The sequence below is a fragment of the Oncorhynchus gorbuscha genome, linkage group LG26 (assembly GCF_021184085.1).
Source record: "Oncorhynchus gorbuscha isolate QuinsamMale2020 ecotype Even-year linkage group LG26, OgorEven_v1.0, whole genome shotgun sequence".
In the NCBI taxonomy this organism is placed as follows: Eukaryota; Metazoa; Chordata; class Actinopteri; order Salmoniformes; family Salmonidae; genus Oncorhynchus; species Oncorhynchus gorbuscha.
This window is the reverse complement of record NC_060198.1, coordinates 13,169,523-13,187,055: the sequence shown is the minus strand read 5'-3', so window position 1 is coordinate 13,187,055 and position 17,533 is coordinate 13,169,523. Positions and strand designations below refer to the sequence as shown.

Below are 17,533 nucleotides of genomic sequence, written 5' to 3'. Positions count from 1 at the left end.
GAAGGCAACATTTCTTCCACCCCTCCTCAGTCAGCACACTTCTATGAAGGCAACATTTCTTCCACCCCCCCTCAGTCGGCACACTTCTATGAAGGCAACATTTCTTCCACCCCCTCAGTCAGCACACTTCTATGAAGGCAACATTTCTTCCACCCCCTCAGTCAGCACACTTCTATGAAGGCAACATTTCTTCCACCCCCTCAGTCGGCACACTTCTATGAAGGCAACATTTCTTCCACCCCCCTCAGTCAGCACACTTCTATGAAGGCAACATTTCTTCCACCCCCCCTCAGTCGGCACACTTCTATGAAGGCAACATTTCTTCCACATCCCCTCAGTCAGCACACTTTTATGAAGGCAACATTTATTCCACATCCCCTCAGTCAGCACACTTCTATGAAGGCAACATTTATTCCACCCCTCAGTCAGCACACTTCTATGAAGGCAACATTTCTTCCACATCCCCTCAGTCAGCACACTTCTATGAAGGCAACATTTATTCCACCCCTCAGTCAGCACACTTCTATGAAGACACAGTTTTCTTTCTTTTTATGGCTTTGTTGGCACTCACACAATCGTGTTTTATTGGGTATTAAAGGCATTTAGCAGAACACGGACATCTTGTTTGATTGCTGACAAGTTCTCAGCCGGAACTATAAACAGTCCTTACTGACTGACAACAGGCAAGTAAACAGGCAAAGTGAGACCAGATGCGGCTGATAGAAGGGTGTGTCTGATGGAGACATTAGCACCGTCTGGGGAGGAGAGTGAGCTGTCTTGGACCGGGAGGGAGGACAAAGAGTGTGTGTGTAAGCCCTGTTTATGAATTGAGTGCATGTTTACGTGTCTGTAAGTGTTGTCACGAACCGACTCGAAGCCCGTAACCAAAAGGGAGACAACGTAGAGATCATGGATTAACAAAAATATATTTCATAACTGAAGTAGCCTATATACAATGAACAATGGTGTGCGTAGTCAGTAGTGTAAGTGAATGGTCGCCTGCATAGATGTGATAATGAGGGGTGTTGAAAGGTGCCAAAGCAAACAAAACGGCCACAAAAATGCCACAACCAAAATCCAGCAGTGTGTCTGCATGGAGAGAGTCTCCTCCATGAAGGGGGGGGGGGGTGTATTTATCCCGGGACACACACTGTGTGTGTGTGTGTGTGTCACCCCTTCCAAACATTGAGGACTCCCCTGGCTCCAGTAACACCCCTACTGGCCCATCCCAGAACGCTCTGCGCTAAGCTGCTGGAAAACATATTAGCTAGCTAGCCTAGCGGCGCTGCAGCCAGGCCTGGCCTGCCATCAGCAACACATCTGTCTTCGATCAGCCCCAGGATTTCAGAATATTTCACCCAACAACCACCGTGGCCCACAACACGCTTGATAAATGTTTTTCGCCGGGATTCCTCGGGCCATTTAAGTTTGTCAGAGAGGACATGCTATTGATGATGGCCTCACGATAAGCGTTACCTCGCTGTTAGAGACAGTATGCTGTGTTCCAGTGTGTGACCCCCTAGAAAAACAGAATGGTATGGAGCCCCTAGTTAGTGGTGCTTCGGTTTATGATTGAGGTTTCGAGTTCTTATTTCATTCCATGTAAGGCAAAGGTAGGACAATAGCCTGACCACTTATTGGTGTTTAAGTAAGTTGTCACACTTTACAGGGTTGGGAAGGAAGGAATTGAATGTGTAGTTGTATACCAGAGCGAGGGAGAGATTTAGAGAATGTGAGAGAAAGGAGGATGTGGAAGGAGAGGAATGTGAGAGTTATGCACCAAAGTGCAGACTACTGTTCTGCAATGAGGTTCCTCTCTTCTCGCTCTTCTTCTCCTTCTCTCGCTCTTCTCCTTCTCTCCTCTCACCTCTCTCGATCTCTCTCACTTTCGCTCTCACCTCTCTCGCTCTCTCTCTCTCCTTCACTCTCTTTCACTCACTTTCGGGCTTTCTTACCTTCGCTCTCTTCTCTCTCCATCTCTCTCTCCTCTTTATTTTGTTACTGTGCTCTCCACCCTGCCTAGACTAGTGGCCAGGAAATGAAGGGATCCTGTAGTAGAGAGGGTGAGAGAAGGAGAGGAGTGGAATAGTAAGTGACAGAATAGAGCACCGACCGTTTTCTATTTGACTGACTGGTTGCTGGTTCAGCCTCTGACTGGAAAAGACCTTCAGACTGCTAGACATGTCTCACACATCCACGTCGCTGTGGTCTGCACTCAGCCACACTGTCCGTCTGTCTCTCACATGTATGTTCCTGACTCGACGTGTGTGTGTCTATTTCGGCAGCATTACGACAATGTCTGCGTTGTATTTTTCAAGCGAGTCGTTTATATTTGGTGTGCGATGGGGCGTCGAACTTACCTGGTGAAATGAAGGCGAGCGAATGAATAAAATGTATTTTTATGAGGTTAGTTTTGTTTACCACGGTGTGTGCCATACAAACACCTTTTTTGCCGCTTAAATTCTGTAAACGTCATTTCTGTCAAACAGAGCGTCGTCAAGGCCTTTGGATGGGTCTTTATGTATTTTTAGTCTGTGTCATGTTTTGTTTGTCTTTGTCACGTATAGACACATTTTATGTAGCCTAAATACTGTAAACATCCTGTCTGGAAGCGGAGTGTTATTGTCAGTGCCTATGGGGGCTCTTTGTGAGTGAGACAGGGATGCAGCCCCCAGGCTTGTGAAAGCTACCTTTGTGGTGCTAGGGTAGTGATTGGCTGACATCCTATTCCCTATATAGTGCAATACTTCCCTTGTCTGCCCTTAGGGAGAACTTGGCCATCCACTGCCAATGGGAACGTCTCCCCTCCTTTCCGGAGCCTGGGTAGATGATTGGTGATTTGAGGGTTGAGCTCCAGCGCCACAAACACACACTCCTTTGTGGGTAGTAGTCAGCACAACAGCGCCTCTTGGACGACCCTTGGTGGCCTTCTCCCCGCTGTTCACGTGAAGTGTAAAGGGAGAGGGAGGTTATAGCGAGGTAGTACGCCCAGCTCAATAAAGGAGCTTTTGATTCGCTGGGACCTCGGGTACCAAACCTGTGCCAACTTCAGGATTGTGACCGCCTCGGTCCAGCGAATCCTGTTCTGGCAACGCTCGCTCTCGCCTCGCCTCGTTCTTCTACCTTGGAATAACAATAATACTCCTAGATTGAATTTGAAAGTTTGTCTTTCTACCCGGATAGTCGTATTTCATGGAGGCTGGTCACAGAAAGGAACCCTCGACTCTTTCCCCTCGTGTGTCTCCGCGCCAGAGTGATTTTCGACTGAGCCGCACTTGTACTGCTATATTTACAGTTAGAAATATGCCAAGGTCATTCTGAATCGGGAACCCGAGATGCCGAACTATGCCTGAAACGTATTTTTAATTACATCGCGCGCCCTCAACGAAAACGTTCAAATTATGCTTTATTATATGGTTCAAGGGCTTCCTAACCCGAGCCAAGAGAAACTCATTCCATTTTGTTAAAGGGCCTCTTTTTTCCCGTGTGTATGTGTGTGTGTCTTCCTAAAGTGGTTTTCAGCCCTGCGAGCCGAGCCTTACCCTCATTTTGACATGGAAGGGCCTCGACGCTGCCAATAAAATAAATACCAGCTGACTTGATTATACAGGGATACGGACCGGCGGAACACTGAGCCTGTTTAGTTTGGAGAACTCCAAATATAACACACCTTTTTTTTTCTTTTTTCCACCCCTGAAGAATGCGGGAGTGACAGGGTGAACGACGGTGTGTGTGTGTGTGTGTGTGTGTGTGTGTGTGTGTGTGTGTGTGTGTGTGTGTGTGTGTGTGTGTGTGTGTGTGTGTGTGTGTGTGTGTGTGTGTGTGTGTGTGTGTGTGTGTGTGTGTGTGTGTGTGTGTGTGTGTGTGTGTGTGTGTGTGAGTGTGTGTGTGTGTGTGAGTGAGTGAGTGAGTGAGTGAGTGAGTGAGTGAGTGTGAGTGTGAGTGTTCTGTTCTGTTCTGCCTGTGGCCTCCCCTCTCAGACACCGGTTTAAAGAACTCCCTCTCTGTGAACCACCTTTGTTTGGCTGCAACTGTACTGCTACTGGACAGTAGGTCTTTTTATTAGGACCTCTGTCTTCTGTACCGTCCTGTTGGAAACTGGGAGGGTGTGTGTGTGTAACCATCCCATACGGGCATAGATTGATGTGGGTACAGAGCCAGGGCAGCGGTGGCCCCAGCCGCGGTTAGCCAGGGGCAGGGTGGCAGAGGGCACCGGCGAAAGGCGCCAGTTTCACTTTGAAGGCACTTTGAGGCTTTAAAGAGGAAACGGAGGTGTCTTACAAAGCGAAGGCTGCGTGTTTAATTAGTCTGCCAGCACTGAAATGAGAGGGAAGGAGAGGAGGAGGAGGTGGTGGCGGAGGGCAGAAGGCACAGACGGACCACAACTCCCTCTGTTTACAACGAGCTGAGAGCCCAGAGGCGCCAGCCACCAGCACCTCACAACACTTACCTTTGTCTGCCTCTATTTTCTCTCTCTCTCTCTCTCTCTCTCTCTCTCTCTCTCTCTCTCTCTCTCTCTCTCTCTCTCTCTCTCTCTCTCTCTCTCTCTCTCTCTCTTTCTCTTTCTCTTTCTCTTGGCCCTGTGGTAATACCACCTTGACGCCCAGTGAAGTCCCAGTCTAGCCAAAGATCTAGCTCAGATTGACTCTTCTGAGATGAGAAAGAGTGGAGGATGAGGTGGGGGGGTGCAGGGGTTTCTATTAAGTTTCAGTTAGTGCTTAGAGGGCTTCTCAGAAGTCCCAAGGTTTCCCTGAGGGGGTTCATGTGCACCCATATACACGTTTAACCCCGCATTCTCCACAGTCCACACCACCTCTCTCTTGCTCTCTGTCTCTCTATCCAAATTCAAAACGAGCTGCCTTGCCATTTTAACGGAGCAGTCCACTATTGCCAAAATAGTGGAGAGAGACAGAGAGAGAGATATGGTGTTAATCATTTCATTCCATGTGTTACAATTGTCTTGTTTGAGTTCACACTGCAAATCTTTTACTGTTTAACATTGAGCATTTCTGCTCGTCTCCCTCCCCAGTAGTCGTCAGTCGAATCAGTTGAAGGAGCAGCAGCCCCCCCCGCAGGTCCCGGCGTTGTCCCCGGCCCAGCTCCCCGAGGAGGCCGAGTGCCTCACTGTGCCCAAGTACAAGAGGGACCTGGTCCAGAAGCTCAAGATCCTCCGGCAGGAGCTGTCCAATCAGCAGCCCCAGGCAGGCCACTGTCGCATCGAGGTCTGTCGCGAGGAGATCTTTGAGGTAAACTGATGGGGGTGGGGGGCCTTGTGTGAAAACCCTGTCCAGGTGTGTGATTGAAGGCTTCATTTTATACTGGATCATAATGGATTGCATTTTCATGTAGATAGGTAGTGCTTTACATTGAGAGGCGTAACTCACTCATCCGCCACAAATCAAGAATACTTTTTATAGTAGGCTGCACAAACCTTCCTAATATTGAGTTGCACCTCCCCCTTGCTTTTGCCCTCAGAACGAACAGCCTCAATTAGTCGGGGCATGGACTCTAGATGGTGTCGAAAGCGTTCCACAGGGATGCTGACTCCAATGCTTCTCACAGCTGTGTCAAGTTGGTTGGATGTCCTTTGGGTGGAGGACCATTCTTGATGGACGTGGGAAACTGTTGAGCGTGGAGAAACCCTGCAGCGCTGCAGTTCTTGACAACCCTGTGCTCCTGGCACATACTACCATACCCCGTTCAAAGGCACTTAAGTTTTTTGTCTTGCCCATTCACCCGCTGAATGGCACACATACACAATCCATGTCTACAAGGCTTAAACATTCTCCTTTAACTTGACTCCTCCCCTACGCTGATTGAAGTGGACTTAACAATTGGCATCAGTAAGGGATCAGACTATGGTCAGACTTTGTCATGGAAAGAGCAGGTGCTCTTAATGTGTTGTACACCGTGTACACACTCAAAGGCATACATGTAAAAATGACACATGCAATAGTACACTGCATGCTCATACACCCAAACAAGTGCTTATACTGAAGAAAAAAAAAGAAAAAATCTATATCTATATAAACATACTTAAACACGCTCTGTTACAAGTCTACAAACATGCACACCCATACGATTTATAGGTTGCTTTGCCTCCATTTACAGTCTGCAAGAAAAGGCCTACTACAACTGAGCAGTAATACCCCCAAATTCGTTAGGATTTGCAGTAAAAACCAGAGAGGAAAAAGGCCCTTTCAAACACCAGTTTCCTCTTTCTTTCACCTCCTCCAATCATCTGTTCTTCCGCGGCAAGGCATTCTTTCAGGATGATTTCAGCAGTTAAAAGTGGGGGGAAGGGGGGGGGGGGAGAGAGGAAGGAAGGACCTAGTGGCAAGTTTTGGGGACGGATATCTTTCGCCAGTACAATTTGAGCAAATGAAGAAGAAAAAAAAAAGATGACTTCATCCTGAGGACGTAACAGCCACGGGGACACGATGTGCGAGAAAGTAAAGCGAGCGTGCGCCCGTGTGCGTGTGGCGCGCCCTGCCTGCGATTTCAACAGGGACTGGTGGCCTTGTTCGCCACTGACCAGTGCACTGTAATTTCCGAACTAATAACCCTCGCTTCACTCTCCTGCATCTCCTCGAGCCTGCTTCCTGTGCTTTGCTGCGTTCACCGTTGCAACACTCCTCACAGCTCTGTGCTGTGGTGGCAGGAGTTTGTTTTTGATGGCAGCCCTCCCGAGTTACTCTGGACCCCGATATAGGAGAGGGAGTGAGAGAGAGCGGGGGCGGCGAGAGAAAGCCCTTACGTGACGTAAACGGAGCTAGTGCACGTAAAGCCCACTCGCACATGCACTCGCTCTCTTTCCCAGGCACATGTGTCATGGTGTTGGTGCATTCCTGCTGGTTTCTCCCAGGCACCACTAGGTCCTAGTCTACCAGGAGAGCGAGAGAACGAGGAGTGGTGTCCAGCGCTGTCAAACAGCTCTGGATGGTGGATTGACTCATCTGAGGGAGTATTATGACAATGGTAAATTGTCGACCGCATATTGCTGTACTCTCTGCCCCACTTAAATTAAAATAAAGAACAGACGTTACTTGACATGATCAATTGTGGAATTCGGATCCGGAACATTGTAATCCACTGTTGCTCTTACTGCTGCGTAAAACAACAAGCGCTGTTTAGAACAGAAACGGCATGATTGAGGGTTGAGTTGGAATGGCCTGCAGGTTGGCACATTTTAAGATTAGGGGTGTATTCCGTAGCAAAATGTTTTGCAGCAAAAACGAGAGTTTATATTTTACCAATTCGGGTAGGTTCCTCCCTGTTTGGTTCCTAGTGAATACACCCAAGGTTAACAGACCCATGCGCTCGTTTGTTGTGTTGCAGGAGTCGTACCGCCAGGTGATGAAGATGCGTCCCAAGGACCTGTGGAAGAGACTGATGGTCAAGTTCAGAGGAGAGGAGGGCCTGGACTACGGAGGAGTGGCCAGGTACTGCAGTCATCCACACCTCCAGGCTGAAACACTGTTTAATAATACCACGAGGTCAACCCATTGAGCAAAATAGTTTTCATCAGTCAATCTATGGTCTTTGTCTTTTCAACCAAAAAGATGCCCTTTCAAAATATTTAGCTCATAGGGCAGTAGTCCAGAAAGAAACAACCTCTGTGGAAATTCACATTCAAAAAGCTTGATGCATCAAACAGAATATTTTTGGGGGCATGTGGCCAACATGCAACCCAAAATAATGGTGTTTTTATTATGCCGGTGTCACGTGACTAACAAGATGTCTGTCGTATAGGGAGTGGCTGTACCTGCTGTCCCATGAGATGTTGAACCCCTACTACGGCCTGTTCCAGTACTCCAGAGACGACATCTACACCCTGCAGATCAACCCAGACAGCGCCGTCAACCCGGTGAGAGAGAGAAATAGAGGAATCAATAGATGCATAGACAGAGACTCATAATAACAGAGAGGAGGATGGAGAACGAGGCACAAGCTGAATTCCTACGAGGGGGAGGTTCTTGTAGACTGAAGGAGGGGGAGGAGTAGACACGGGGAGAATCTCAATGACATTTTCTTGATTCCTCGTGTCCGCTCACCACCACCTCAAGCCCATTGGATGAGAAAGTCAGAGAGGAGGGACCTCTGTATAATAATGATGATAAGCTACATTTATACCACGCTTTTCTCTACAACCCAATAGTGACCACATTCGCACACAAAATAATCATTGATGGCCAACCTCAACTCATATCTCCCTTTTTCTCCAGGAGCACCTGTCCTACTTCCACTTTGTGGGTCGTATCATGGGCATGGCGGTGTTCCACGGCCACTACATAGACGGGGGCTTCACCCTGCCCTTCTACAAACAGCTGCTGGGGAAACCCATCACCCTGGACGACATGGAGTCAGTGGACCCGGACCTCCACAACAGCCTGGTCTGGATCCTGTGAGTAGGAGACACCGACGACACGTACAGGGCCTCTGACACGCGTTTTGGTCGCATATGCTCCTAAATATTTTGCTGTGCGACTTGGAAATTTCAATCTGGGAGCACCAGTGCACCTAGGAGGGAAAAAAGTCAGATAATAATTGTTGTAATGATTAGGCTTCACTGTAACGCTGTTTCCGAGTGGCCTAGAGAGGGGAAAATGGTTGTCTCCAGCGTAAACTGTTCAGAAATTGTGACTCGCGCAATGTTTTTTCCTTCTATTGCACGTTGGCGCTGCAGCTGGAAGCTTCTCCAGTGACGGGATGCATTTTACGTTCAGAAACCCTGGGCCGTTCTAAAACCACTCGCGTGCCGTTAACACCTTAGCTAGCTAACGACCTGGTAACTTTACCAGTATATGCAAACATTTGGCGGCACAGAAAGAATGGAAAAGGGATAGCTTCTTCAGGAGATCATAGCAATGAATGAATGACTGATTTGCATGTTGTCACTCCAGAAGGTCACTGACATTCTTAAAGTGACAGTGTACAATTTTCAATGTAATGCATCTCAGTAGGAAATGGTGCTTTATATACAATGTAAAAACCTAATATTCCACAAATTACTTAGTCATTTGAATGACTGGGATTCGTATCAACATTCTAGCTTTTATCATAAACAAATACATGTGCATGTGCTTCAATACTAACTAGAATTCATATAGGCCCAATAAAGGCTGCTCCAGAGTTCAATGGCGGCGAGCTTTACACCACTCCAGCCGACTCTTGACATTGTGCATGGTGATCTTAAGCTTGTGTGCGGCTGCTCGGCCGTGGAAACCCATTTCGTGAAGCTCCCAGCGAACAGTTCTTGTGCTGACATTGCTTCCAGAGGCAGTTTTTACGCTCTGTGTGCTTCAGCACTCGGTGGTCCCGTTCTGTGAGCTTGTTGCTCCTAGAAATTTGACAAACTAACTTGTTGGAAAGTCGGCATCCTATGACAGTGTCACGTTGAAAGTCACTGAGCTCTTCAGTAAGGCCATTCTACTGCCAATGTTGAACTATGGAGATTGCACGGCTGTGTGCTCCATTTTATACATCTGTCAGCAACGGATGTGGCTGAAATAGCTGAATCCACTCATTTGAATGGGTGTCCTCATACTTTTGCATATAGACCTGGACACACACACAGCGTTGAGGCAGACATCTACACACACACACACATACAGACACTTGCACACAGACACAATTCAACTTACGTGAACCCCCGAAGTCATACAATACTGTACAAGCACAGCCATATACAGTATATTCAGACACACAGGATAGCATGTGTAATGTTTGAGTTTGCACGTGTGGCCGTGAGCTGACAACCTTGAGCTGACCTGTTGGTTGTTTTGTATCCATGAAATGCCACTAAAACACCAGCATGAACCAACTGCTCTCCCATCAAGACTAGCGCCCTCTGTTGACAAGACAGTCTAACATGTCCGTCTTCTCCGCTCCAGGGACAACGACATCACGGGGGTGCTGGACCATACGTTCTGTGTGGAGCACAATGCCTACGGCGAGATCATCCAGCACGAACTGAAGCCCAACGGCAAGACTGTCTCTGTCTCCGAGGACACCAAGAAGGAGTATGTCAGGTACGGAGGAGGAGGAGGTGGCCGCCTGGGTCCCACGCACGCGCAGACACACAGCCGACACGATACACACACACAGCCGACACGATACACACACACAGCCGACACGATACACACACACAGCCGACACGATACACACACACAGCCGACACGATACACACACACAGCCGACACGATACACACAGCTGACATGTTTCTGTACAGCACTTTGAGATATCAGCTGATGTAAGAAGGGCTATGTAAATAATTTTGATTTGATACACACAGCCGACGTGATACACACACACACATCCGACGTGATACACACACACACACACACACACACACACACACACACACACACACACACACACACACACACACAACCGACGCGATACACACACACACAGCCGACGCGATACACACACACACACACACACACACACACAGCCGACGCGATACACACACAGACACCGTCATCACCCCTCAGGTCTGAAGTATACACCTGAAACATACCTTGTGATAGAGTGACATTGTTCCTCTTAGAACCAATGGGGTTAATTTATTATTTGATTTGGTTGCTCTCACAAGAGAGACCTGTTCCGACCAAGACAGCAGCTGCATGCCAGCCAGTTAGCAGCGCAGTAGTCTCTCCCCCATCCATAACCGAAGTTAAATCTGTCTGGAACATAGGGGATATGAGGGTGAAGAGGAATAATTCCGCTGGTGCGCTGGTTTTTGCGTCACTGATTATTTGGACAAATCACGATTATGCAGAGATGGTTGTTACCTGGCATCTTTTGAATTTCAGAAGGGGAGGGATTCGATTGGCTCATAGATGGCCAAGGGTTTCAAAGTACTACGCCTCTCGCACTGAGCCAAATCTCAACCCTGCCCTCCAGAACCAAGTCTGAATTTGGTTCTGTCTTTCCAAGATTACCAGCACACCAAATATACTTATACCCCAGTCCTGGTTTTGGTTGAACTGCTGTGGGGGTTTCACATGTTGCAATGTTATATTGACTTAGGTCTTCTCTCTTTATAGGCTGTATGTGAACTGGCGTTTCCTCCACGGCATCGAGGCTCAGTTCCTGGCCCTGCAGAAGGGCTTCAACGAGGTCATCCCCCAGCACCTGCTCAAGTCCTTTGACGAGAAGGAACTAGAGGTATGTAGACAGTTGCATATAACATGGTCTAGGAAAGAAATGATTCACTTACTGGAAACATGACATCATTTCTCAAGAGCATACATCTTTGTGTGGGTATCCTGAATAGGGGAGGGGGGGGTTCCAAGATGAATCTGAGACCTTGGGATATACTTTTTAAATGAAATGAAAGGTGACAGCTATCATACTTTTTCCCACGAATATACACCCTTTCAAACCATCTAATCAGCTATGTTCTCCCCTCTCCTCCCTACCCCAGTTGATAGTGTGTGGCCTGGGGAAGATCGACATAGCGGACTGGAAGAGCAACACACGTCTGAAGCACTGCACCACGGACAGCAATGTGGTCAAGTGGTTCTGGAAGGCCGTGGAGTCCTACGACGAGGAGAGGAGGGCCAGACTGCTGCAGTTTGTTACCGGGTCATCTAGAGTCCCACTGCAGGGATTCAAGGCTTTACAAGGTAAAGGGGTGGGGGGGGGGGGGGGGGGGAAGAGGGTGATGTGTTTACAGGGCCTTCAAAAAGTATTCATACCCCTTGACTTATTCCGCATTTTGTTGTTACAGCCTAAATTAAAAATTGATTAAATTATATTTTTTTCTCACCCATCTACACACAATACCCCATAATGACTAAGTGAAAAATGTTTGCTAAGTTATGGAAAATGAAATGGCTCATTTACATAAGTATTCACACCCCTGAGTCAATACTTTGTAGAGGCACCTTTGGAAAGCAATTACAGCAGTGAGTCTTTCTGGGTAATTCTCTAAGAGCTTTGCATACCTGGATTATACAATATTTGCACATTATTCTTAATTAAATTCTTCAAGCTCTGTCAAGTTGGTGGTTGATCATTGCTGGACGGCCATTTTCAAGTCTTGCCATAGATTTTAAAGCCAATTTTGAAGTCAAAACTGTAACTAGGTCACTCAGGAACATTTAATGTTGTCTTGATAAGCAACTCCAGTGTAGATCTGGCCTTGTGTTTTAGGTTATTGTCCTGCTGAAAGGTGAATTCATCTCCCAGTGTCTGGTGGAAAGCAGACTGAACTAGGTTTTCCTCTAGCATCTTGTCGGTGCGTCTGCAAGGACTCCAGAGTTCTTGCTGATGACAAGCATACCCATAACATGATGCAGCCATCGCCACGGTTGAAAATATGAAGTGGTACTCAGATATGTTGGATTTGTATATAAAACTTTGTCTTGATGACAAAGCGAATTTCTTTGCCACTTTTTTTTTTGCAGTTTTACTTTAGTGCCTCATTGCAAACAGGATGCATGTTTTGGAATATTTTATTCTGTACAGGCTTCCTTTTCACTCTGTCATTTAGGTTAGTATTGTGGAGTAACTACAATGTTGTTGATCCATCCTCAGTTTTCTCCTGTCACAGCCATTAAACTCTGTAACTGTTTTAAAGTCACCATTGGCCTCATGGTGAAATCCCTGAGCGGTTTCCTTCCTCTCCGGCAACTGAGTTAGGAAGGACGCCTGTGTCTTTTGTAGTGACTGGGTCTATTGATACACCATCCAAAGTGTAATTAATAACTTCACCATGCTACCATCTACCAATGGGTACCCTTCTTTGCGAGGCATTGGAAAACCTCCCTGGTCTTTGTGGTTGAATATGTTTGAAATTCACAGCTCGACTGAGGGACCTTACGGATAATCGTATGTGTGGGGTACAGAGATGAGGTAGTCATTCAAACATCATGTTAATCACACTCTTTATTATACAGAGTGAGTCCATGTGACTTGTTAAGCACATATTTACTCCTTTACTTATTTAGGCTTGCCATAACAAAGGGGTGTAATACATATTGACACCAGACATTTCAGCTTAAATGTTTTTAATTAGTTAAAAACATTAGTTCCCTCTGTTCCCTCTGACATTATGGGGTATTGTGTGTAGGCTAGTTACACAAAATCTCAATTTTAATCCATTTTAAATTCAGGCTGTAACCCAACAAAATCTGTCAAAAGTCGAGGGGTGTAAATACTTTCTGAAGGCACTGTAAGTATCTCTAGCTTTTAAAACGATTACATCTGTTTTACAATTGTACCTACAGTGAATAGGATTCACCATCTTCATTGATTGTTTTCATAATTTATCTGCAGATTATCGACCAAAAAGCCTACCGGTATACAAATGATGAAGCCAGATGAACGGCTCAGTAAGCCTGGGCTCTTGCACGTCATGGCTGCATATGAAACACGCAAAAGAAAAAATATGAATGTGCCAGGAAACAATAGGTTGTGGATTTCGACTCGTTACCACATTTTATAAGGGACGTGCAAATTGACTCGTAGACGACGGAAGAGCATCAGGCTCTCTCCCACTGTGTAAAGAAATTTGACTGTAACCACAGCGTACACAACACACACACCCAGGTACCGGGAGGCGGGACAGACAAACGAGCAGGGCTTCCTTGTCATCGCTCACTTTGTGACTGACAGGCGCTCGTCCTATCAATAGATCGCTAGAATGTTTTTAATATATTTTCTGACTTGTGAAAAAAATAAGTTGCTTAATTAATTGAAGTGGAAAAAGTACCTGGCTGAAAGTGAGTTTTTAACTGGCTATATAGCCGACACTAGTGGAAAACACACTGTGCGAGTCTGACTGCCGGAGTTGACCCAGTCTTCATGACAGAGTCGTGGTCGACCTCAGTTGGTTTGGTTAAATCCAGACAGACAGGAAGCCCTGGGGGAACAGAAGACCTCAAGAGTGCAGCTGTGTGTGTTTCGCAGTGTGCGTGTTTGAGAGTTGATCTTTCTGTTCAAGCCGTGCGTGCCCGTGTGAGAGAGTCTGTGTGTGCCTGCCTGTGAGTCTCTGTCAGTCAGTCTGTCTGTCTGTGTCTGAGGCCAACCCAGCTGTCTTTCTGTATGAAAATATACGGTATATAAAATATACACCCAGTCTTGTGTTAAAACAGCAGCCATGTTTGTTCACGTTCTAAACACTGAGTTCAACTGGTCAACTGTCCTGAACTGTCTGACTTCTGTGTGTCGAGAAATATAATGATGGACAGCCTGAGAATTTATGATGACTCTTTTTCTCTCTCTCTGTGTGTGTGTGTGTGTGTGACCCTCCAGGTGCCGCGGGGCCCAGGCTCTTCACCATCCACCAGATCGATGCCAACACCAACAATCTACCCAAAGCCCACACCTGGTGAGTACAGTTACTGTACCACTGCTCCACTTAGACACACAGATACACACTGCTACAAGAATGCTACTCCATACATTTAACAACATATTCTTAATTAGTGACCTGTCAATGAGGCAAAGCCATGTTACGAAAGGGTGTCCAATCTCCCAACTAATATGGTTTGACCGGTTTTAAATGCATGTCCAAATCCAATATTAATGTTTTGTATGTAGCACGGTTTAAAGAGAATTATTGAAATGCTTGTTGGCGTCAATTCATCCCGTAATGGATGGGTTGCCAACTGGCGATTTGACATGAAAATAAAATGTCATTCATTTATCGATGGATAAAGGTTCTTCAAAACTGTCCTTTTAAACCTAAAATGTACTCCTCTCTCTTCCAAACTCTTTCTCTCCCTCTCTGTCCAGCTTTAACCGGATTGACGTTCCCGCCTACGAGCACTATGACAAGCTGTACGACAAGCTGCTGACAGCCATCGAGGAGACGTGTGGCTTTGCGGTGGAATGAGTGACACGTGTGTGTGTGTGTGTGTGTGTGTGTGTGTGTGTGTGTGTGTGTGTGTGTGTGTGTGTGTGTGTGTGTGTGTGTGTGTGTGTGTGTGTGTGTGTGTGTGTGTGTGTGTGTGTGTGTGTGTGTGTGTGTGTGTGTATTTTGTGCGGTCAGCGCAGCAAGAATATAGACTGCTGTCACCACGGGAACCCTGCAACGTTCAGGCACGCCCATGAGGATTGTGACCACACCCCTTTCTGCTGCCCAGTTCCCCAGGACAGTATGGAGACCGACTGCAGAAGGACAGACAGACTGAGAGGCAGACCACACGGGAATCCTCTCCTCTCTCTCTCACTGCATTCTTTTTTTTTGTCTTTCTTTTAAAAAAAATATCACTTCCTTTTTCAGCTGCTACAGAGGAGTGACGATTACATACCTTGAAACCCTGTGAGAATGACAGCTTTTATTTCGTTTTTTAAGCTTTCTTTTTGTAATAGCTTGTATGTAATTATAATGGTGAAATCCACAGAACAACCAGTTTTGTGTTGGACCGGGAGTTTTTCCTGACCGAAGAAAACTCTGGTCCCTAGTATGTGCGTTCCGTGAAAGCACTTTATCTTTAATTTTTTAGTGGGTCGTCTGGTGCGATCGAATGCCAAGGTCCAGACTGCAACGAGAGTATTTTAGAGAAGTTATGTTGTCTTTGGCCTTGGGGAGAGAAATATGAAGGTCCACACTGAGTAGATGACTCGGGGGTGTGTTCCTGACCAGGAGAAACTAGGTCTTACTGATGACCAATACAGTCTCACACAGCTAACTTCCTGCCACCTCTTGACATCAAAAGCTAATAGACATGCTAACCTGAACACCTAACCCCGTCCAGCTACACATGGAGTAGACCTGTTGCGCTTTGGTGAAAGTCTGAGTTGAACTTAACGCTAAACATCATTATATCACACTGTACCTTTAAATCGCACCATAGAAATTCCTTATCAAACGCTCAAAGTGGGTCATTGTCTAGTGAGTGGAACTCTGTCCCAGGGACCAGGCTAGTTGAAAGCAATTCAAGGACGATGTCAGTGTTTTCAAAAGTGACATCCAACCTAAGATGGCAGGATGTTTTTTCCAGTTGCCACTCTAGAGCACTTTACAAACCGAATGGCGACAAAGGACGTGCTTTCTTCATATTAAGTTCAAATGAATATACCAAGTTATATTCCAACCATACTGCATTCAATGGAAATATACAGATAAGAAAGTATATCTACCTGTAATTTTGAGTATATATGTGTACAAAAACATACCTATTTTGTATATGGCTTGTTCCTCTTTCTATTCATGTACATGCTAGCATGTTGGTGTTATCACAGACCTCTGTATTCTCAGGTGACGTCATCTTTCTTTGTGAGGCTGACTTGTGGAAGGGGAGATGATCTTCTGGTTATGGAAGCCGTTGTCAGGGCAAACCCGTGACCCTCTCCTTGAATGCGAGCTGAGTGCATAACCTTGAACCTTTTGGCCACTAAGAGACTGAGGTTGGGCCCAGAGAGTGCTAGAGTTTAAGTCTAGAAGGGATACAGCTTTTGTCAAAATGGACGTTTCGTAGAAGGTTGAGGAGAATGAACCTAGCAGGTTATGAGAATTAGGTCAAGGTTAGGGTTAGCTAAAATGCATAGAAAAATCACCTTTTGACACGCTGTGTACCATCTAGACATGACCTTAATAGAGCCTCTACCACAACCCTTGCATGAATGGACTTTTTTTTAAACAATATTTATTTGCTATTATTTTGTCCCTTCTGAGCAAAATGTGTGTTGACATGAGAAAAATTCTGTTGAATGTTTTTTTTAATGCTGCCTGTTTAATAGCAGTGGACGTGGACTATGACCATGGACTGTATTCACCTGCGTACATGCAAAATAAAATAGACCCAATCCAGTGTGATCAAAGGTAAAGCAGATTCTCTTCAGAAAGACCATTATCAAGTATCCTAGAAATTGTGCTTTTGCACAGTATAAGATCTTGTTCATGTGGTGGATCACAAGCAACCTTTTAATTTGACAGAAAATGAATAAAATGCATTAAAAAAAAAAAACATTTTTTTGCACACAGACTTGTGTTGCCGTTATAATCAGCAACTTCCATCTATTTACAAAATAGTTAATGGACTGATTGACTTTTTATGTAAATATATACTCGTGTAGATATGCACACAGAGCTCATGTCCAGTGCGCGCACACAGTACTGTTTTCTGCTATCTACGTCTAACATAATTGACTTTCACTCAGTTTCTAGATCATAGATCAGACCATATGGACTGTTGCTTCTCGTAGCATGCTTTGCCAGCCGAGCCCTGCGACATTTAGTCGCCGACCGGTGCAATTTCTCACATGGTGTAAAACCCACTTTATTCTGTGTGTATGTAAGTATTGTGTGTGTAAATTAGTTTTCTTTTTGCTAAATTTTTGTCTGAAATTTTAACATTTTTATTTCTCATTTCAGTCTTTTGTATTTATTACAGTGTGTTCATAGTTTTTTCACATCAGCTGCTCTGTGAGCTTCAACTGACACTGTAAATAAGAAAAATAAAAGCGGAAATTATAAACCTCTTGTACCCTTGCAGAAAACAAGCAATAAACTCTATGCTGTTTGGAGCTCACAGCATAATGTTTCATAGAATAAAGTGTTATGTCCTTTCCTAG

General features: G+C 45.8%; 1 protein-coding gene across 3 annotated transcripts in view; it reads left to right on the top strand.

Moving 5' to 3' along the window:
- Positions 1-17,514, top strand: part of LOC124015318 (E3 ubiquitin-protein ligase SMURF2-like) — a 69,765-nt gene extending 52,251 nt beyond the window's left edge. For 2 of the 3 annotated variants that reach the window (XM_046330483.1, XM_046330480.1), the window contains exons 12-20: positions 5,030-5,246; positions 7,339-7,442; positions 7,753-7,867; positions 8,226-8,404; positions 9,894-10,031; positions 11,053-11,173; positions 11,433-11,634; positions 14,267-14,342; positions 14,750-17,514. In XM_046330483.1, coding sequence (XP_046186439.1) covers positions 5,030-5,246; positions 7,339-7,442; positions 7,753-7,867; positions 8,226-8,404; positions 9,894-10,031; positions 11,053-11,173; positions 11,433-11,634; positions 14,267-14,342; positions 14,750-14,849 — 1,252 coding nt within the window. In that variant the 3' untranslated portion in view covers positions 14,850-17,514. The remainder of the gene's footprint in view (positions 1-5,029; positions 5,247-7,338; positions 7,443-7,752; positions 7,868-8,225; positions 8,405-9,893; positions 10,032-11,052; positions 11,174-11,432; positions 11,635-14,266; positions 14,343-14,749) is intronic. The other variant, XM_046330482.1, reaches the window with a different exon arrangement.
- The last annotated feature ends 19 nt before the right edge of the window (positions 17,515-17,533 follow it).